This window comes from Vicugna pacos, chromosome 6 (genome assembly GCF_048564905.1).
Source record: "Vicugna pacos chromosome 6, VicPac4, whole genome shotgun sequence".
NCBI classification, from domain to species: Eukaryota; Metazoa; Chordata; class Mammalia; order Artiodactyla; family Camelidae; genus Vicugna; species Vicugna pacos.
Genome location: NC_132992.1, coordinates 8,919,600 through 8,942,548, shown reverse-complemented (window position 1 = coordinate 8,942,548; position 22,949 = coordinate 8,919,600). Strand labels below are relative to the sequence as shown.

The 22,949-nt window shown below is 43.7% G+C and overlaps 1 protein-coding gene across 3 annotated transcripts; it reads left to right on the top strand.

Moving 5' to 3' along the window:
- The first annotated feature begins 5,423 nt into the window (after positions 1-5,423).
- GCNT3 (glucosaminyl (N-acetyl) transferase 3, mucin type) lies at positions 5,424-10,251 on the top strand. 3 transcript variants are annotated; one of them, XM_072962322.1, is made up of 3 exons: positions 5,424-5,519; positions 6,617-6,809; positions 7,975-10,251. In XM_072962322.1, the coding sequence occupies exon 3, from the start codon at positions 8,026-8,028 to the stop codon at positions 9,346-9,348; it is 1,323 nt and encodes a 440-aa protein (XP_072818423.1). In that variant the 5' UTR covers positions 5,424-5,519; positions 6,617-6,809; positions 7,975-8,025; the 3' UTR covers positions 9,349-10,251. The 3 variants fall into 3 exon arrangements, with proteins under 3 accessions (XP_072818423.1, XP_072818424.1, XP_031528574.1); XM_072962323.1 differs by having other exon boundaries at positions 5,443-5,779; XM_031672714.2 differs by having other exon boundaries at positions 5,443-6,809.
- The last annotated feature ends 12,698 nt before the right edge of the window (positions 10,252-22,949 follow it).

The window sequence follows — 22,949 nt, the reverse complement described above, 5'->3', positions numbered from 1 at the left end:
ACTTGGTACAAGTAACCTTGGTCTTTTGCACACTTTATTGTCACTGCTTGTTTATTGCTCTTCCCTGCCAAACAATAAGTGCCTACTTGGTTATATTTGCATGGTGCTTGTTTACCCATGCATACTTGTTACCTGTCTCATACATGAGATAAAAGATGTAGGCAGAGGATCCAGGAGCTTCCCGAGGACAAAGGGAGCTAGAATTTTCACTTGGCGTTCTTGAATTCCGCAGTTATTCCACTGTGGGCTCACATCCACTACCACCTATGGGAAGCAGGTATGTACTCAGGGCGGACGTAGGCTGCAGCAGCCAAGCTTGGCTGGCCAGGGCCATAGTAGGGCTACAGGAAAAAAAGGGGGCGTGAGCGAGGCAGGAAAAATGGATGTGGGGTATTAGGAGGGCCACATCCCAGGTCTTGGTTGAGCCCCTAGGATGCACCCTGCCAAGTGTGGGTCCTTGGCTTTGTGCAGGAAAGAATTCAAGAGGAAGCCACAGTTGAGTAAAGGTAGATTTATTTAGAGAGATACATACTGCATACAGTGTGAGCTGTTTTAGAAGGCAAGAGAAATCACGAGGTGTGGTGATTGGGTACTCAGGTTAAAATAAAAGTTAGGTACACACTCCATAGACAGAGCACAGGCAATCCCCAAAGAGGAGGGAGCAAAAAGGCCGTGAGGGGCAGTGTTGCCAGTTTTTATGGGCTCCGTAGCTTCATATGCTAATGAATGGAAGGACCAGTCTAACTAGCCTGGGGAAGGGGCTGGGATTCCCAGGAAGTTGGCCATTTCCCACTCTTTGACCTTTGTGGCCAGCCTTGGGATTGTCATGGCGCCTATGGGCATGTTATTTATCATGCTAATATGTTACAGTGAGCATAGAATGAAGCTCAAGGTCTACTAGACGTCAAATCTCCCACCATCTTGAGCCTCAGGGCCTCCTGGGAGTTGCCATCCTGGTGTTAATTGCTGAGTCATTCTTTGAATGGTTGTGCCCTGCCCCCTTCACTCCTGGCTCAGTAGGAAATACTGCTCCAAGACAAAGCTGGTCTCTGATGGGCTGGAACTGAGAAGGAAAAGCCGGGCTGGGCTAACTCGTAAATCTAAGTTTAATTAGTGTCGGTTCCTGATCTGCTCTTACTGGAAAAGTTCTAGTTTACTGATTCCCTGCTTCCCTTTTGTGATGTTGCTGAGCTGTTTGCACCTTATTGGCCAATATACCCAAGCTTGTAATCTACCCTATAAAACCTCCCGCACACGTCTTAGAGGCGCCCAGAGCCCCAGAGCATAATACACCTGAGTACTCCAGTCCTCCGAGTGGTGCTTGTTTCTTGGCTGGCCTGTCGTTTCTGTAACAGAACTGCAATATTGGCTTGAAAGGTACCAAGGACCAAATCCAGCCTCGCTGGCCTCTCACCTGCTCAGGAATCCACTCTGCCTTCCTGACCCATAGGTGTAGGTAAGAGACTCGCCAGTGCTTCCTACATCCCTCTTCACCTTTCTGTCTGCTCCCCACCCAGGAAGGTAGTGACTCTCTGCCCGGAGCCGGCACGTTGTCTCAATGGTCTGTGCCTGAAGGATGGACATGACCATGACCACACATGTGAAACCTTCTAGGGGTCTAGAGTATGTGCAGTTGATTGGACCTTATGGGCTAGGACAGCCTGGAGAGGGCCCCACCCTAGAAATACTTCCTTGTGTGCCACCCAAAAGGATGGCATGCAGAATTAGCAGTTTTCTTATTTTTATTTTGCTTTTTTTTTTTTAAGATCAAGAAAATAGAAGAACTAAGATGTACTGTGTGTTGTTTTGTCATTTAATGCATTTCTGTCTTTTCATATATTGGTTGGCGCAGTGGTCATTTTCCTTTAAGAGATCGATCCTATAAGTAAGTGAAGTGGCATTTTGTTAGTGTTGGTGATGCAAGTGTATCTCGTTTAAGTTGCTCTCGTTATAAGAACATCCAATTTGACATTCATTAAAAAGGTAGTTTTACTAGTATTCATTTAGACATAAATGCATGCACACACACCCACTAGTATTCAGTTAGACATAAATGCATGCACACACACCCACTAGTATTCAGTTAGACATAAATGCATGCACACACACCCACTAGTATTGTTAGACATAAATGCACGCACACACACCCACTAGTATTCAGTTAGACATAAATGCATGCACACACACCCACTAGTATTGTTAGACATAAATGCACGCACACACACCCACTAGTATTCAGTTAGACATAAATGCACGCACACACACCCACTAGTATTCAGTTAGACATAAATGCACGCACACACACCCACTAGTATTCAGTTAGACATAAATGCACGCACACACACCCACTAGTATTCAGTTAGACATAAATGCATGCACACACACCCACTCACAATCCTACTTTTCCCAAGAAAATGACTGGATGTGTTCACAAAGACCTGCAAAGAGGTTAAAGAAAGAAAAAGCGTGGTTGATTTCCACAGTCAAGGAGAGCACTATTTGGTTGTGTTTCCTCAGATGATTCTAAAATAGCTTTTTAAAAAATTGAAGAGAAAGTTTGCTGTGGCCGCCCCTCAGTCTGCGGTGCTGAGAAGTGGGGCCCACGGCCTTGGTGGAGCATCACCCGAAGGGAGGGAGGTGTTAAGGGAAAGTGGCCGCCTTGATAATTTAGCAAGTCGTCCGCCTTGGAACATGAGGAGCAGGGAGGAACGAGCTGGATTCTTGCCTCTGAAGGAGATGGTTTTCTTGCCTCCGCTCAGAAGTTTCCTCTGCATTTAGTGAACTCACTGAGTTCTGTGGGGTTTTCTCTTCTTTTTTTCTTTTCTTTCTTGAATCTTTGTTTTTCTTTCGCTCAGGGTTGTGTGGAGTGTGTCCAGGGGAAGAGAGAGCTTTGGGTGCCCGGAGGGAGTGGAGCTCCGCGGAGGGACTGAGTGCTCCCCTGGCCGGCCTGCCAGCCCGCAGGAGTGCGTTCTTCATCCCTGATTGGAGAGAAAGATGATCATATTGAGTCTTTTAACCATTTCTCTGTGGCCAGAGCTGATAGCTCATCTTCTCCAAGAGCCTACTGATACAGAACACGAAATAAAGTTAGGGCTTCAAGCACCCCCACCCCATCTTCCTCAGTCCCTTGGGTCTCTTTCAAAGCCCAGCTCCAGCCCATCAGTAGCACAGTAACTTGGCTGGCTTACCTCTTTTTACTTCCTGCCCCTCTGAGCCACGGCGTCTTCTTCTTAGTAGGGATGCCTGTGCAACCCATGACCGCATGCAACCTTGCTCTCCAGGGTTCTCCTAAAGTTCTCCTAATGCCTACTGCGCTGGGTGCTGAGAGAAAGAACATGACTTCTAGGAGCTTCCAGTCCAATGAGAAGCCGAGAGTGACACATGCTAGAGGTAAACACCACCATAATAAGTAAAGGGGGGCATCTGCCAGTTTGTAAATTCAGCTTAACATGGCTAGATCCCTGCTGCTTGGGCCCTCCTCTGACCCTGTTGTGGGGGCTGCAGGGTTCCCAGTGCCTCCATCAATGTTCATTCCACTGGGTTCTTCCAGATCTACCTCAGGGAGCCTGGCTTTGTGTCTCTGCTCCCCACTGCTGGAACTCTCAGACCATTTCACAAACATACAGGGATTTATAACTCGAAACTCAGAGGAAGCAGGCAAAGCTATTTGCCAGATAAGCCAACTGAAGTTGTGATTAGGAGAAAAGGACGAGGGGTCTGAGCAGCAAGAGTTGGCTCTTTCAGAAACAGCGCCGTGGTGCTCGTCGTGGCGGGAACTCTGGACTGTGTTGGGCTTATTATGTGGCCTGATGTTGCTTTCGCTTTCCATACTGGAGGGAGGTGCATGCCCTCAGCATTTTCAGTGCTTGGGACTTGTGAACATCTTCATGGCATCCTGGACTCATGGTTACATTTGCCTCCAGGACCATCTGGCTCTGTCGGGCCTCAGCAGGGCAAAAAGAAGCCCTCATGAAGGGACTCATTCCCTGGGTCTTCGTTCCTGCCTGGAAACTTACCTGGTCCCCAGGCATGCTGGGCCTGGGCTCCTGCCTCTTCCCAGGACCCCACCATCTCTTCGAGGCCAGTGTGGAGGGAGGGCGCGAGGTCGGCTGCATTGTGACTTCCACAGGTTGCCTGGCTCCTGATCTCCCGGGGCCTCTTTCCAGCCCTTGTGTTCCCTCTCCTGCACTTCCCTGGGGCCAGCAGCAGCTCACCCTCCTCTCTGCGGTGCTAACATCCACCACTTATAACTGAGTCTCTTTCTGGAGCCCAGAGTAGGGGCTAATGCCGGTCTCCTCCCTGATCTACCCATCTGGTCACATCGCCAGCATCAACACTCTTGCTGATCCAGAGTTAAAGAATGTTATTTGTCCCCTCTTTGAGCTATTCTGGGAGTAAATCAGGTCCTTGTAGCCTATCACTGGAGCCTCCCTAACAGTAACCTTCTTTGAAGGGCCACATATGCCGGGTTTGAAGTTGTGTCTCGTATGTGTTATCTTGTTTAAGCTTCACAACAATCCTATAAAATAGGGAATAGTATTAGCCCCAGTTATACCCAGGAAGTCACTGAAGCATAGAGACATTGCAAAATGTGCCCATGGTTCCACAGTTAGAAAGTACCAGAGCCAGGATTCAGACCTAGCTCTGTCCTGTCAAAGCCCAGGTGTGCTCATAACTGTTACCCACTTCGTGTTACTAATATATAGATTATCTCAGCCAAACAGAGCCACAATTTGTTAATGTTATAGTAGCACACATTTAGCAAATAAGAGTGGATACCTGTTTTGGTTACCTTAAGTATCAAATATTCAAACTATTTTCTTTTTATTGAGAGACTTTGGGGTGTGATTTTTATGGGAAAGAAGGTGGGACTTCGAGGGGGCCATCAAAGAAAAGTAAGATATAAACAAATCGGAAAGATTCCTCTAGATTCAGATACTGGAGTGAGTGTTTATCCTGTAATCATTTTTGCCTCAGATTTTACAGCTCAACACAGTCACACAGAATCTGAGTGACAGAAGCTGGCAGAAGACAGAGCCCGTGGAGTGGTGCCAATAAAAGAGACCCCTTATGGCTCCCTGCTATTGGCCTGTCTTTCTCTATAGTCAGACACAGGCAGAGGAGGTCCAAAAAAGAAAAAAGACATAAATGCCCTACGCCATATTGGGGGCTGCATAAACAGTTCTTGTAGGAAGAAGGCAACACTAACTCATCTCCATCATATGCTATTGTGCAGATAAAGTCCACCCTCCTGGACTCAGCTTTGACGTGCAGCGGGGGTGGGGAGTACTCTGCAAACCACGTTGGTGCTTGGCCAGCTGCCCCCTATCGGCTCTGCCAACAGGGGGCGCCGGAGGGCGACAGAGAGGCTGGAGGCGGGACTTCCTGTCTGCTTCCCGTCTACTTCCTGCTTCTATGAGCAGCGCTATGGCAACAACCCCGCGGTGGCGGTTCGCTTACGTAGCGGCCCTGAAGCCAGTTTACAGTGACGAAGGACAGACAGCAGCTGCTCAGGAGAGGTCTGGGTCTCAGTCTAGGGGATCGCAACCCTTCTCTGAGCTCAGAGACCCCAGCACCAACTGAGAAGTCCCCTCTCAGAGGCCTAAGTTTACGCTTCTTGGCACCCTTCTCATATTCTCAGTTTAGCACTTCCCGGCTTTGCCCCTCATTCCTCCAGCCTCAGGATGGTAGCTCCTAGCAGTGGCTACTTCTCTAATAATTGAGCATCATCTACACCCGCTGCCAACTTTCCGTTAGCTACTTAACAACTTCATATCTAGTTAAGTTCTTTACATCCAGTTATTAAATTTGTTATTTTAAATGTTTGGCCAGGAATGCTGCATTTTTGGAGGGGTGCTTTGGGGGCGAGGCGGAGAGGCGAATAGGGGCAAACAGTGTCAGCAGTTTTGAAGGAGGCACTTTCCACGCTGCAATGCCACAACCCCCCATGGGGCTCCCGCTGAAGTCCAGCCGCCTTTAGCGTTGTCCTTTCTTCAGACTGCCGGGAGCCCTGGACTCGCAGACATTAGGGAAGGAGCTCTACAGTTTGAAACCCCCAGGATATTTCTGCAACCTACGGATTAGTAACAGTCACGGAAAGGCAGACAAATGAATTTTTTTGAACAGTTGCCATCGAAGAATGAACTCTGGTTTTCACTGACTCTTTCCGTTAAGAAAACAAAAGAAACAGTCATTGAAGATCATTTTTATTGCTTCCCTCTCGAGTGAAGTTCAGGGAGTATTAAGGGAACGTAAAAGGAGTGACATTTGGACTCCAGGCCAAAAGAAGGCAGGGGCATACCTGTGTGTTTCTGTGGTTCCTTCTTAAGGGGGAAAAAGCCTTCAGGTTCTAGAATGAGCATCGGCAGGTTTTTATAAATGGTTTTGTGGCAGGAGAGTTTGGGTACAAACTGGGCGGTCCTGGATGAAACAGCTGCTTGCCTTCTGAGACATTGTCAGCGTGGTTTTTTTTTTTTTTTCTGCCTCGCTCACCTCCCAGGATGACTTGTTCTCAAGAATATGCCCTGGATGACATAGCTGAGCTTGCTTTCTCTTATCTGAGAGCAGGAAGTCCAAAGGTGAGTGATGGAGCCTCCTGCTGCTCTTTGCTTTGCAGAAATTAAGGAGGAGCCTGATACGGTTTCCTGGACATGCTGGGAATATTAGAAAATGTACTTTGGAGAGGCTGAAAGAAGACCAGAGAATATGGTATTCACATTTGCTTCCACGGAATCCAACCAATCTTTCTTTGGGAAGAGGAACACATCGTGGCAAGAGATCTTCCCTAAACAGGAAAAAAGCTCTTAAAGGTGAGAATTTCCTTAATTTTTCATTTTTTCCTTCCTCTCAGATTCCTCTGAAAGTTATTACTAAAGAGGATACAATCTTAAGCTTCCAAAGAGATTGCAAAAAGGGAGAACAATCATTGCTCGAAAGATATGTCATGTTTTGGTGTCTTTCTCTCCCTTTAGGGATTTTTTTCCCCCTTTAATGTCTGCTTTTCTTGGATGGTACTAAGTACCTTGTATTGTATTTAAAAGGTAGCTGTGGTTTGGAGGAACAAGTATTAGGCTTCTAGACAAAAAAAAAAAAAAAGAGGAATTGGGAGCATGGAAGAGTCCCAGATTTGTGTCTTATAATGTTTGTGATATTTGGCAAGTTATTTAGCTTCTATTTTCCTCTCTACAAAAGACGCCTAATAATACTATATTTCAGGTATGTTGTGAAGATTATAATGGGACAATGTAGAGAAAGATTCCTGGCCTATAAAAAAAAGCACTCATTAAGTATTGCATATTCATAGCTCTGTGTGTGTGGATATATTTTAAATTTGAATAGACTGAGAGTTGTCTATATGAATGATTACAATGTATTTGGGGGGATTACATCCAATTTTTTGTGCTTGTGTAAGAACATTTTTTTTAAAGGGTGTCTAGATACCACATCTAACCAATGAATTATATGTGGTGAAAGCATCTTAATATATGAATTATCTAATCGGAGCAAGAAGTGCAGTTGTTCTTTTCAAAGGACTTTGGATTTCTAGAACTGAAGCTGAGAGTCTGAATTTCCTGGATTTTTCTCTCTAGACTGATCATTCTAGCTCCTAGATAAAAACTATGTTAGAAGCAGGGTGGGAAGGCACTGGGGGCAAAAAGGAAAAATGAAGGCAGGGCCTTGCTCTTACTCACTACACCTCTTCAGCAGCAGGTACTTAGTTCCGCTTCCCTTTATCTCTCCCGGGTTGGAGGTGGAGCTGGCTCCTAATCCCAGCCCCGGCACGATCAGCTTTGTAGGGTCAGGTGAGTGAACTCCATCAGCAGGCTGGGTGTACGAGGATCCTAGGTGGATCTGGACTGAGGATACTTGTCTAGAGAAGAAATCTGGTTTTGCCATCACTGTGGAGTTGAACTTGATGTTCCTTGAGCCCATTCAGGGTTAGTTTGTAATTGAAGGCATTTTGTTCTGTCTAAGGATTTCATCCTCCTCCTTCCCTGTGCACAAACTCTGCCAATCTCCCATTCCATGAAGATGACTTGGTGGAAGAAGAAATTCTGCCGGAGGCATCATCTGTGGGCTTTGGGCTGCTATATGCTGCTGGCTCTTGTTGCTTTGAGACTTTCTCTCAGACTGAAATGTGACGTAGTTTCCCTGGATCTGGAGTCCAGGGACTTGCAAAGCCAGCACTGTAAGGACATCTTGTACAAGTCCCTGAAACTGCCAGCAAAGAGATCCATCAACTGTTCTGGGATCACCCGAGGGGACCAGGAAGCAGTGATCAAGGCTCTCCTGGACAACCTGGAGGTCAAGAAGAAGCGGGAGCCTTTCACAGACACTGACTACCTCAACATGACCAGGGATTGTGAGCAGTTTAAGGCCAAAAGGAGGTTCATACGGTTCCCACTGAGCAGAGAAGAATTAGACTTTCCCATCGCTTACTCTATGGTGGTCCATGAGAAGGTTGAAAACTTTGAAAGGCTGCTGCGAGCTGTGTATGCCCCTCAGAACATATACTGTGTCCACGTGGATGAGAAGTCCCCAGAAACTTTCAAAGAGGCAGTCAAGTCCATTATTTCATGCTTCCCGAATGTCTTCATGGCCAGTAAATTGGTTCGGGTGGTTTACGCCTCCTGGTCCAGGGTGCAGGCTGACCTGAACTGTATGGAAGACTTGCTCCGGAGCCCGGTGCCATGGAAATACTTACTGAACACCTGCGGGACAGACTTTCCTATAAAGACCAATGCCGAGATGGTCCTGGCCCTCAAGATGTTGAATGGGAAGAACAGTATGGAGTCAGAGATACCTACTGAGTACAAAAAGACTCGCTGGAAATATCACTACGAAGTGACAGACACGTTGCAAGTAACCAACAAGATGAAGGACCCTCCCCCTGATAATTTACCTATGTTCACAGGGAATGCCTATATTGTGGCTTCTCGAGGCTTTATCCAACATGTCTTAGAGAACCCCAAATCCCAGCGGCTGATCGAATGGGCCAAAGACACCTATAGCCCCGATGAACACCTCTGGGCTACCCTTCAGCGTGCACCATGGATGCCTGGCTCTGTTCCCTTCCACCCCAAGTTTCACATCTCAGACATGACGGCCATCGCCAGGCTGGTCAAGTGGCAAGACCACGAGGGAGACATCAGTATGGGGGCACCTTATGCCCCTTGCTCTGGAATCCACCAGCGGGCTGTCTGTGTTTATGGGGCTGGGGACCTGCACTGGATTCTCCAGAACCATCACCTCTTGGCTAACAAGTTTGACCCCAAGGTGGATGATAATGTTCTTCAGTGCTTAGAAGAGTATTTACGCTATAAGGCCATCTATGGGGCTGAACTCTGAGATACACCTTGAGAGAACTGCTACCCGAGGGGCAGGAACAGATGTAAACATGCCCAGGACGTGCTGGGACATTGTGGGGTGGAGACCGGGGCTCTGGAATCCGCGGCATCCCCCGGTGGAAGGGGACTGCTCTTGGAGTGTGGGTGAGTCGGTCTGTTGCCCTGCAGATGACTGCGCTGGGTGAATGCTGATTCTTCGCTCACCCCACTTCCAGTGGCTCCTCCACTGACTTTCTCAGAGTTGAGAATAAAACCAGCTACTTGGGTGAGTGAGGGAGGGAAGTGTGGCAGGAGACCCTGGATTTCAGCTGAATTCCTGGTGTCAGCTTTTCCACTCTTTGGAAATGCCATTCCTAGTAATTCTAGGCTTAGTAGAGGGGAGGGGATTTTGATGGAAAGAGAGCCTTCTATTTTGTACTATTAACTTAAAAATAAATAGCTTCTCATTCAAATCCTTACCTGTACTTTTTGTCTAGTAAGCCAGAAGTAAGATAAAACTGAGACTTTCTCTCATAACTGTTGGTGACACTTAAGATCCCTCGAGGCTGGCCAGAGAATCCCATTGCTCCAGAATGATCATGGCAGGCTGCATAAGGGGCAGATTCAGAAGAACATGGAGGAACACAGCTGATTCGTTCATTACTGAAATCCAGATTCATGACTTTAAGGGGGAAGGTGAGGTGATTTGACCAGTTTGGCCACCCATATCCTTACGGGAAAATTACAGCACTAATTTTGCCAGCTTCACAGCCAAAGCTTAATGTTCCATAACCAAGAATACAGTAACCATTACTAAGGTCACCATATAATTTATTGTTCAAACTGGAACAGATTTTAGTTGAGGGGCTGTAGTATTAATAATTACATTGGGTAACAAGAATAAACTAGGCCTGGTTATTCTGTCTTTATGCCTCTCGAGTCTAGACTCTTATTTAAGTATGTGAACGGAATGGTCAGTGTTCATGGTGTTGTGGCTTATACGTTTCCTTGGGGGGAGACAGTTTGTGTGCGTGCGTGCGTGTGTGCTCTCTGCCCCACCCTTCCATGCACCTGCCCAACAAATATTACCGAGTGAACCAGTTTCCTTTCTAAAGCTCCAGAGCTAATTGTCAGGTAATTGCAGGCAACTGGCTACTAGTCATTCTCTTCTGTGGTTGGAAAGAAGTCCTTTATAAACAGATGAGCATATCTTGTATATAGTAGAGCTGGTCTACATACAGTGTGCTCTGGAAAAGTGATTCATATCCAAAATAATTTGTGTAATTTGAATGACGTTCCCAATAATATGTCCTGATGTCATTAGTGTGTTTCATTCTGTGATTCAGTTAATCAGGTTTTCTCTCAACAATCCGCTTTCCCTGCAACCCATGTGCTCTGACTTAGTCGTCACTGTGTCTGACGCCTTGAATCTTCTAAGTCAGTGATTGCTCTTTGTCAGGTTGTGCTCCTTTGGTAATGGGCACTGCCACCACCAACTTCCCTGCACTGGCACACTGAGTCCTCCCCTGCTTGCTGTCAGCCCCACCACGGGGGCGACTAATGACCAGTGATACTCTCAGCAGATGAGCCCTGCAAGGTCCGTTCCCAGCAGTGGCTGTGGACCTCTCTGCCCACTAGCCTCGGTCCTCCTCTGAGGGGGGCTGCCGGGGGCAGAAAAGCTTCTGAGTGCAGGTGTTCTGAGGAAAGAACGTGGGTCTTTGGGTTCATACTCAACTTTCTCTATATGTTTTGTGTGCAGTAAAAGAGAACTTTTTATAAAAACAAACTAAAAAGATTAAAATGTGAAGCTGTCACTTGGGGGAAGAAGTTGCAGGAATCCCCCAAGCATTGAAAGTTCCTCTAGAAATACATTCGGGTGAGTAGGAAGTACTCTTTGTTTAATAACAAATGTAAGGTCTTCGTATCAGAAGGGTCACATTTCTCCCCCGTTTGCTTAGTGTATTTTAGAAACCGTGCGATTAAACCAACACATCTGTTGATTTTTCCTTTCCTCTGCGTCATATCAGCTTCTTTAACCTTTTTCTGGAAAGGAAACATCTTATTAATGAAATGAGCAACTCTGTTTGTATTACTTCTCAAGGCTTGACTTTCCCCTTTATTTTTGATTTGTGGACTATGGGTGAATGTTGTTTTAATAACTATATTTTCACATATTCTGCCTATTGTAATCTTTGCTCTTGATCGATTGAAAATTTAAGACAGAAATGAAAGGCAGTTAACCTTGTTTAGGAACAGATGACATAATTTATTCGGGGAGATCAATTTTCCGGGTTAAAAAGGGAAAGAATAATTAAATCCATTACCTGCCTTACGTATCTGTTCCTTCTCGTTCCCTTTAGTCGATCGCTCATCACAAAGCTAAGTGATGGCCCGCTTCTCTATGACGCTTGAGTGTATGACAAGCAACGAAGTAACTCATTCATCCATTCCACAAATACTGCCTAAGCTGTTAACATGTCCCAGGATTGTTCCTGACACTGGGGATAGTGCAGTCCATGAGACAGACAGGAATCCCCACGCTTATGTTGTTCACATACTGGTGGGAAAACAGCTCTAAGTAGATAAGTAATGCATATGCTTGTTAGAAGGAGACAGGTGCTAGAGCGAAATTGAAGGAAGTGATGGAGACCTTGGGAGAGTGGGGAGGGGAGGAAAATTTTAAATGGTGTGGTCAGGGAGGCCCTTACTGAAAGGGCGACATTTGAGTGAACATCTGAAGGAGATGCAGGAATGGTCCAGGAGGATGAATGGGGGAAGAGCGTTCTAGGTCAGGAGGAGAGAGGTGTATGGCCCTGAAGCAGGAGCACACCGGCCATGTGTGAGGAACAGCAAGGAAGCTGGTGTAAATGGCGCAGAGCAAAGGAGGGAGGAGGAAGGATGAAGAGTGTGGGGTTGGGGTGATACTGTGAAGGCCCTGGTGACCCATTACATAGGTTTTTGTCTTCCCTGAGTGACACTTTAGGCCACTGGCAGGTTTCGAGCTGAGGACTGACATGATCTGATGAGCATTTTAATGCTCCGTTGAGGACAGACTGGGAGGCGAGGGTGAAAGCAGGGAGGCCAGTCAGGAGGTTGTGGTCATAATCTCAGCACTGATGATAGTGGTGTAAGCCAGGGCAGCAGCAGTAGACATGGTGAGAGTGGTCCAATCCTGGAAATGCTTGGAAGTTTGAGGGTTTGCTGACAGATTGAGTTTCTTTCTGAGAGCAGTGGAGGAGTCGAGAATGACTTCAAGGATTTTGCCCTGATGATAAGTTGGACGGACAGAGTTACCATTAACCAAGACATGGAAACTGCAAGAGTAGTTTCTTGAGGGGAGGATTAGGAGTTCGCTTTTGAACATAGAACACTCGAGGTGCCTGTTAGACATCTAAGGAGAGATGCCGAGGAGATGAATGTGACAGGAGTCTGGGTTCAGGAGATAGATCTGGACTGGAGACACTTACCTGGTGTTCGTCATTTTGGAGATTGTGCAAAGCCGGGAAACTGGATGAGAATCCCAATGGAGTGAACACAGAGAAAAGAGGCTCCTAAATGAGTTTTGGGAGCTCTCCAAAATGCAGAGGTCACAGAGGTGAGGAGGAACCGACAAGAGAAAGTGGGAAAGGAGTGACTAGCGTAGTAGAAGGAAAACAGTATGTAGTATTCTAGAAGCCTAAAGGAGAGTGATTCGGCAAAGAGGAAGTTGATGACTATGGCCAAAACTTGAGAATCACGTAAGATGAGGAGGAGGAAGTGATTATGGCATTTAACAATGTGGAGGTGACCTTGATAAGATCAGCTTCTGTGCAGCGTGGAGGTGAGAACACAGCTGGAGGTGGTTCAAAGAGAATGTGAGAACAAAGCTGGATTCAACAAGTATAGACAACTTTTGAGTCTTACGCTCCTTTGCTTGGCTTAAAGCAAAAATACAGTAATTGAAGGTTGTTTGTCTTAAAAATTAGGTTGATGGCAAGGATCGAGTCAAGAGGAAAAAGTGAAGGAATGAGACAGGATACTTGAAAGAGTGACTCTTGGTGAAGAAGACGTGGTAATGATGTAGTTCATGGGAGAAAGGGCCTGTCTGATGGAAGTGTGAACGACAGTTTGCCCACAGTAACAGGAGTGAAGGCAGGGTCGGTGGGCTCACATGCACATAGATGGGTCAATGTGGTGGTTTGTGGAATTCTATTTTTCTTTTTTAACTAACATTTTATCTTAGGTATAATATCCATGTAGAAAAGTACAAAAATCACAAGTATATAGCTCAATAATTTTTACAAAGTGAACAAACCTGTGTAACTAGAACCCAGATCAAGAAACAGAGCATTAGCAGCCACGCAGAGGGCTCCTGTGTTCCTTCCAGATTACTCCCCGAGCTGCGGTGAAGATAACCACTGTCCTGACACTGACACTGAGCGGAACCAGCGGGGCCCTCCTGGGTATAAGCCGTTCCATGTCCCCGGTTCTTGTTGATCGAAAAAGCTTTCCTTTCCTAGGCCTTCTTGAAGTTCCCAAAAGCGGACTCAAACAGTTAATGATCGGAGAAGTGGAAAATGCAGGAGCAAAGGAAAGAGCTTGGAAAACAGTCACAGGACTCCTAGTTCATCCCAAAGGAATCTAGATAACAACCTAACACATATCTTGGAGTTGTTCTGCAGAAACTGAGACCCCTCCATTTGGTGCATCACAAGCTCATAGACCCCAGACTGGCTGGAACCAGAAGATTGATGATTAAGATTCCCCAAACCTCACCCTGTTGCCTTTCCACCAGCCAATCAGGAAGAATGTCCATGAGCTGACCATGCATCCTGTGACCCCTAATGTTGCCTTTAAAAATTTTTACCCAAAAGCCATTGGGGAGTTTGGGTCTTTTGACCCAAGCATTAGCTTCCTGTTCTCCTTGCTTGGCACCCTGCAAATAAATACTGTACTTGACTTTATGGCAATCTGCTGTTAGTAGATTGGGTTTGCTGCTTACAAAATGGTGAGTGGTGAGTGGGCCTGAGTTCAGTCCAGTAACTACACCATAGATTCTTTTGCCTGTTTTTGATTTTTTTTTGAAAGTACTGTGTTCCCTTTTGTTTATGGCTCCTTAAACTCGCCAATATGAGTTTCATCTAGGTTGTGTGTAGGAACAGCACAATGATTTTCACTGGTGTGTAATATTCCACCTATGAAGCTACCATAGTTTACTCATCCTATTGCTGATGAACGTTTGGGTTGTTTTCAGCTTTGAGCCATTATGAATTGTGCTCCTATGAACCTTCTTGAAATGTTTTAAAGAGAACATATGTATACCTTTCAATTGGGTAAATGTGTAGGAGTGAAGTTGCTGGGCCATAATGTATACACGTTTGCCTTTAGTAAATACTGTCCTATAATTTCTAAATGATCTGCCAGTTTAACTCCTGCCAGCAAGGTGTGAGAGTTCCATGTGCTCCATTTCCTTGCTGGTATTAGTATCTGTGTTTTGTCATTTTAATTATTCTGGTGGCTGTTGGTGGTATCAGAGTGCTGATTTAATCTGTATTTCCCTAATGACTGATGATGTTAAGTAGCTTTTCATATGCTTATTAGCCATTTGGATATCCTGGAAGTTCTCCTTTTATTACCTTTATTTTGTTCAGTGAAATAAAGAGCAAGATGATTTTATGAGATGTGTATGGGAGAAGAGATATTGGAGGTTTGGAAAGAGGAAAAGATATAAATAATTGTTGCAGAATGGAAAGTGGAAAAGAAGCCAGACCAAGGGAAGAAATAATAATGCCTGGCAGCATTAAGGACCCACTGACATTAGGGAAAGTGAGTCTAAAAAGATACCAGCCACTCATCCACGTTCACCTGCAAGAGTGCAGGCGTACTGTAGGATTTAATCAGTTTTATCATTTATCCCAGCAAGTATGAGAGAGGGGCAAAGAAGTTCAGGTTGTGTTAAAGGGAGTGCTCATAATTATGGACCATGGAATTCTATCTGGGTGAGGTGGGGAGGGGAGAGGTTGATGATGGGACGATATAAGGGGTATACTGGCGTGTCATGTCTGTGATGTGTTGGGATTGCTTTGAAGTGAGGCATTAGTTCTATTTCAAGGAGTCAATTAAAGATCTATAGTAACAGCTCATACAATTTAATAACAACAACAAAAAAACCCCCAAACAACCCAGTGCAAAAATGGGCAGAAGACCTGAGCAAGCAATTCTCCAGTGGAGACATACAAATGGCCAATAGGCACATGAAAAAGTGCTCAGTATCGCTAATAATCAGAAATGCAAATCAAAACTACAATGAGGTGTCACCTCACACCAGTCAGAATGGCCACCATTTAAAAGTCCACAAACGATAAATGCTGGAGAGGCTGTGGAGAAAAGGGAACCCTCCTACACTGCTGGTGGGAATGCAGTTTGGTGCAGCCACTGTGGAAAACAGTATGGGGATTCTCCAAAAGACTGAAAATAGACTTACCATATGACCCAGCAATCCCACTGCTGGGCATGTATCCCGAGGGAAGTCTAATTCGAAAAGATACATGCACCCTAATGTTCATAGCAGCACTGTATGCAATAGCCAAGATATGAAGCAACCTAAATGTCCATCGACAGATGACCAGATAAAGAAGTTTTGGTATATTTATGCAATGGAATACTACTTAGCTTTTAAAAATAATAAAATTATGCCATTTGCAGCAACATGGATGGACCTAGAGATCGTCACTCTAAGTGAAGTAAGCCAGAAAGAGAAAGAAAAATACCATATGAGATCGCTCATATGTGGAATCTAAAAAAAAAAGACACTATGAACTCTTCTACAAAACAGAAACAGATAATCTTACGGTTACTGGAGAAAGGGGATGGGAAGGGATAAATTTGGGAGTTTGAGATTTGCAAATGTTGGCCACTATATATATAAATAGATTTTAAAAATGTCTTCTGTATAACACAAGGAACTATATTCAATATTTTATAATAACCTTTAATGAGAATGTGAAAACGAATATATGTATGTGTGTGCGTAACTGGGACATCGTGCTGTACACCAGAAATGGACACATTGTAACTGACCATACTTAAATAAGAAAAAAAAAAAAGATCTAAAGAAACAGTTACATTTGAACTGGGCCATGGAGTTCACCAAATGATGGAAGTGCTGAAGGGTTTTCCAGGTAGGCAAATGGGATTACTAAATGTGTGAAAACACAGGGTGTGTTCGGGGAACTGACCTTAGTGTCTTGTAGCTAAAGAGGAGGCAGCTGGAAATGGGGGCAGGTGAAGGTGAGCCTAGAATATGGCCAGGCTGCTGAAAACCCCTGTTCTGCTTCAACCTTGTCAAGCAGTTCGGACTTTATCCGTAAGTAATGAGGATCTGTAGAAGATATTTTTAAAAGAAATAAAGATTTTTTAAAAAAGAAACTTTAATATGGAAGTCTTCAAACATACACAAAAGGCAGACAGGATGGCGTCCTGAAACTCCCAGGGAGCTGTCATCCAGTTTCAGCAACTCCCACCTCCTGACCAGTCTTGTTTTATCTACACTCATTAACTCTCCAGCCCCAACTGGGCTATTTTGAAGTAAATCCCATATATCATATTTTTTCATTCATTTATTCTTCAGTATGTATCCCTAAATTAAGATTAGTAATAGATATTTTAAGAAGTCAGCCAACTGTACCATACCTAAAATAGTATCAATTCCTTAATTTAATCAAATTCCAAATGGTTTTTAATTTCCCCCATTGTGTCATATTGGGTTCTGCAGTGGATTATTTGACACTTTGGATTGGTAAATCTCTCACATCTCTTAATTATAGGTTCTTTTTTTTTTTTTGGCAATTTGTTGAATAAGCTAGGTTTTTTTTCCAAGAGTTCCCCATATTTGAATTCTGCTAATAGGATCCCAACAGTATTATTTACCATATTCCTCTCTCCCCAGTACTTCTTGTAAACTGGTACTTCGATTTAGAAGCTTCAGATTCAGGTTTGAATTTTTGTCAAGAAAATTTCATGGTAGGTATTTTGTATTTCCTTTCGCATCACATCAGGAGGTACATATATCTGTTTTGTCTTTGGTTTTTCTTTCTTTCTTTCTTTCTTTTAATGTTGGGATTGAACTGTGGAATTTGGAAGTTGTAAGCTTGCTTATAAATTTACCATAACCTTTCAAGTAACCATTTTAGTAGCCATTGATTATCATTGCTTAGTTCTATTATTTCATAACAAATTGAAAAATGGTGGTATCCTGATTCTACAAATCCTTCATTTAAAATTTTTTATAAAACAAAACTTCACCTTATCAACTGTATTGTTACTCTGAAGTACAGCTGTTTCCTTTTATCAGTTTTCAGAACAATGAATTGATTACCAATGTCAAATGAATTTATGTGTATTCATTTTTAACTCTAGAATTGTCCAAACACATAATTTATACGGTGTGGTTCACTGTAACTGTTATTTTGATGATGCTCAAAATGCTTCATCTTTGGCTAATGTGTTTTCCTATCACTGCTGTACCAAATTCTCACAAATTTAGTAGCTTAAAATAGCAGAAATGTATTGTTTTCACAGTTCTGGAGGCCAGGAGTCCAAAATCTGTTTTACTGGGCCAAAGTCAAGGTGTTGGCAGGGCCAAGTTTCCTCTGGAGATTTTAGGGGAGAATCTGTTCCTTGTCTTCTAGCTTATGGTGGTTGCCGCATTCCTTGGCTTATAGTCCCATCACTCCAATCTGTACCTCCACGGTCATGCTACTTCACTTTCTCCTGTATGTCAAATCTCCTTTTGCATCCTTCTCATAAAGATACATGGGATTGCATTTAGGACCCATGTTATCCTATACTTGGGCCACCCCAGGATTTTCAATCACATTTGCAAATACTTTTTTTGCCACCTAAGGAAATGTTTGCACATTCCAGGGATGAGAACCTGGTGTCTTTGGGGGCTATTATTCAGGCTACTGTAGCCATGGAGAGCCATTTAAAGTTGGCTCAACTTAGTTTTCATCAAATTTGGAAAATCTTGGCTTTTTCCTCAAAATATTTTCCCCTTCCTTCTTGAGGGGTGCATGTGAAGTGTTGCGGGGTGGCGATATGTAGAGATTTCCACTTGATACAATTCTGCATGTCACTGATGCTCTGTTTTCTCCAGTGCTGTCTCTATGCTATATTTTGGATAGGTATATTGTAGTATATTTTGGATAGACTTTATTGCGAGATCTTCAATTTCACTTTTTTTTTCTGCATTGTCTAATCTGTTAATTTATGTAGCTAAATTTGCATTGCACCTATTTTTTATTTCTAGAAGTTCTTTGTTATTTTAAAGAATATTTTCCATTTGTCACGTTTTAAATACTTGTACAAAATCCGGTTTTAATATCGCTATCTGCTGCCGCTATGTTCCCTGTCATTTCCGGGCCTTTCCCTATTGACTGTCTTTTCTCCTAGTTACGTTCCACTTTCTGCTTCTTGGCATGTCTAGTATTTTTTTTTTTTTTTTAGATGTAGGACATTGTGGGTGCTATGTTGTGAGAATCTGGATTTTATTTACTTAACAGAATATTTAACTTTGTTTTGGCAGTTATTTGCAGATCAGTTTGATTTCCTCGAATTCTGCTTTCACCTTTGCTAGGGTGGGTTTAAGCTAAAGTACCTTTCACTCTGTTTTGGCTTCCTACTGAGGCATGACCCCTCGGTGGTCTCGCTCCCTATAGTATACCCTGGGTGATGACTGAGAACTCTTCACGCTGGTTTCCCATCCTGTGTGAGCACCGGGAATTGCGGTTTGCCATGAATTCCCTAGTTACTTGGTTTTGTAGAGTTGACCCTCTACTCACGTGCAGCCAAGTACCCAGCGAAGAGTCTAGGGGACCCCTGTTTTGATTCCTTTCTGGAACTCGGCAATTTTCAACCACCTCAACTTCCCCAAACTCTGATCTCAGTGTCTCCTCATCTCAGCAAGGTTGCCAGGCTCTGTCTGGGCATCCCTTTCCCTGGGTCTGTAGGCTGGATATTGCCTCCGTGCAGAGAGCTGGATGATTATATAGCCTCCCCACCTCCCCGGGATTACAGCCTTGTGCTGCCTGTTGTCTAATGTCTGGAAAACAGTTTCCATACGTGTTGTCTGCTTCTCTAGTTGTTTATGGAAAGAAGTCCCATTGTTGTTACTCTGGCATGACTTAGAGATGTCTCTGAAGACGGCAACCTTTTTTAAAAAAACTGAGATAAAATTGGCATAAACATTGTATTAGTTTTAGGTATACAAAATGAGGATTTTATGTATATACTGCAAAATGATTACAATGTTAATATCTAATTTTTTTTTCTTGTGATGAGAACTTTTAAGATCTACTCTCTTAGCAACTTTTAAATCAGCTGACCCTTGAATGACACATGGGTCAGGGCTGCTGACTCTATATAGTCGAAAAATGCATGCATAACTTATAGTTGGCCCTCTGTATATTCGGTCCTTCTGTACCTGTGGTTCTGCATCCATTGATTCAATCTACTGCAAACTATGTTGTGCTGTAGTATTTACTATTGAAAAACATCTGTGTATTAGTAAGTGGACTCACACAGTTCAGGGTCATCTGTAAATAGAGTGTTGTCAACTGTAGTCGCTGTGCTGTACATTGCATTGCCAAGGCTCAGTTATCTTGTAATCGGAAGTTCGTACCATTTGACCACCATCACTCATTTTGCTCACCCCATCACCACCTGCCTCTGGCCACAGCCAATCCTTTCTCTGTATTTGAGTTGTTTACTTTAGATTCTACGTATAAATGAGATCTTACAGTATCTGTCTTTCTCTAAATTATTTCACTTAGCATAATGCCCTCAAGATCCATCTGTGTTGTTGCAAATGACAGGATTCTTAAAAAATGGCTGAATAATATTCTGCATGCCCACCTCACCCTCCTCATAGATAACGTATTTTCTTTATCCATTCACCCATCAGTGGACACAGGTTATTTTCATGTCTTGGCTATTGTAAATAAGGCTGCAGTGAACATGGGTACAGATATATTTTCAACATAGGGATTTTATTTCCTTCACATAAATATCCAGAAGTGGAATTGCTCAATGGTATGGTCACTTTATTGAGGAATCTCCACACTGTTTTCCATAATGGTTGCACCAATGTGCACTCCCAGCAACAGTGCTCAGCGGTTCCCTGTTCTGCGCACCCTTGCCAGTGCTGCTTATTTGGTTTTTTGATAGTAGCCGTTCTAACAGATGTGAAGTGGTATCTTAACGTGGTTTTGATTTGCATTTCCCTCATGATTACTGATGCTGAGCATCTTTTCATGCAACTGTTGTCCATCTGAATGTCATCTTTGGAAGAATGTCTATTCAGATCCTCTGCCCATTGTTTTAATCAGGTTTTTTGTTTTATTTTGTTTTTTGCTTTTGGGCTGTATGAGTTCTTTATATATTTTGGATACGAACTCCTTATCAGATACATGATGTGCAAATGTTTCCCATCCTATAGTTTGCCCTTTAATTTTCTTGATGGTTTCCTTTGCTGTGCAGCTTTTTAGTTTGATGTAGTTTTACTCGTTTATTTTTGCTTTTGGCGTCAAATACAAAGAAAAAAATCTTTGCCAAGACTGATGTCAAGGAGCTTACAGGTAAGTTTTCCTCTACTTTCAGCACTTCAGGTTTATATCCAAGTTGTCAGTCCACTGTGAGTTAATTTTTGTGTATGGTGTAATGCAGTGATCCAGTTTTCCCAGCAGTAAAACTTACTGACACCACTGTCCTTTCTCCATCATGTATTCTTGCCTCCCTCTGTCATAAATTGATCATATATGTATGGACTTATTTCTGGGCTCTGTATTCTGTTCTACTCACCTGTTTCTGTTTTTATGCCAGTATAACATACTGTTTTGATTACTCTAACTTTGTAATATAGTCAGAAATCAGGAAGCATGATGCCTCCAGCTTAGTTCTTTTCAAGATTGCTTTGGCTACTCAGGGAGTTTTGTGGTTCATCTTGGGGAACAGAATGAGTAAAAGCAGAGGGAGAAAAGTACAGTGCATGTGCGTCCAGTCCCTTAGCTCAGTCACAGGGTTAGTGCTGCCCGTGTGTCTCGAGAAGTGGAAAGAACAATCTCAGATCTCTGCCCAGGGGCTGTGTCTCCTGGGACAGAACTGTAGAAGGTTCAGACTCAGAGGACAAGAGTTGGGACACTCAAGAGAGAATACTGCGGACAGTCTCCTTGCTCTCTTGAAGTAACCGTTACACCCTTTGCTGCATGTTGCCAAGTTCCTATACCTCTTAAAAGGTGAAGTGCCTTGCCCCCAATTCCATGCACATTGTATCTATCTATGTACTATGGAAATGAAGCGGTTCTGTTGTTACTGGGGCATATGAAAAATAGCTGGATGGTATTCATCAAATTAGAGGGCATTTTTAGAATGGATTGACAAAACAAAGGTTGCAAAGTCTTATGGAGAATTTGCATTTTCTTTTACCAAGCATTCTGTTTTATTGATTGCACATTTTGTAACTATGCTACAAAAAATTGTTTCCCCACTTGAGTGGGAAAAAAAAATACACATTGTATGTACATATTTTATGATTTCAAATTTTACTTAGTAGCAGTTCAGTTATGACCCACTCAAAACTGAAGGCGATATACCCTATGAAACCGGGTTTGATGTCTACCCAGAAATAAAATATTTTCCCCCCTAAAATTAGCCACAGACAAGTCACAATAAACAGACCAAACCGTGACTAGTCTGGCATCACACCCAAAGAAGCTATTTTTTTGGTCCACTATTTGTGTATTAAAATAGCAATAAGTAATGGATATAGAGAGGAGTGGCTCTACATGATCTCAAAAAGCACAGATTTTTCTTTTAGTCCTGACAGTAGGTGAATTAATGGATTTTTCTGTTTCCACATCTACAGGCAAGTAAGCTTATCACCACTAGAGCCTGTGGGCCAGGTAGGAGAGCACAAAGTGGTGTGGGAGCTGCTGCAGTGACTCTTCTGTAATTTCCCACTAAGTCTAGGTACCACTGTGGGGAGAGCAGAACACCTGTATCACAATGCAAGTGTCGGCCACGTGATGTGTATGCAGGTGACCAGAAGTGGGACGAGGCAGTGTCGGGCTGATTTCTGCGCTCCTGCCCGGGCAGAAGCAGGCGTGTCTGGTGGCCGACCTAAGCACAGGAGCTGGTCTCAGTGGACTGTGGGATAATCCCTGGGTATACAGCGAGGTATGGTAGAGGCGCCAGGCATTCCATGCCAGTTACGGGGCTGAGTATGAGGGAGTATTGCAACTGATGCAAGTTCTTCCTGTCCTTTGTTGTGTATTTTTCGTGTATTTAAATGACTGCTTTGTACTAGGTAACAAGGGAAGAAATCAGTATGGGTTACACTCAGAGATGCCAGTGTGTTTAAGTTTTGAAGGGTGGGTAGGATTTTGCCTCTGAAAGTCATGGGAAGTGAAGAAAACAGCATAACCAAAGACAAAAAAGTAATCTTAGCTCTGGCTTTTTCGCTGGTTTCTCGAATGTAACTGGAGTAGACGATGTGATCTTTGGTAGAGAAGGTTAGGAAGTGAACAGTGGGCTGCAAGGACTGAAGTTTTAATGTGAGAATTAAGGTCTACACTGACGTGCTGCGGT

Excerpts from the sequence above, each read along its gene's own strand:
- GCNT3 (XM_072962322.1), top strand. The coding sequence starts at position 8,026 with ATGAAGATGACTTGGTGGAAGAAGAAATTCTGCCGGAGGCATCATCTG.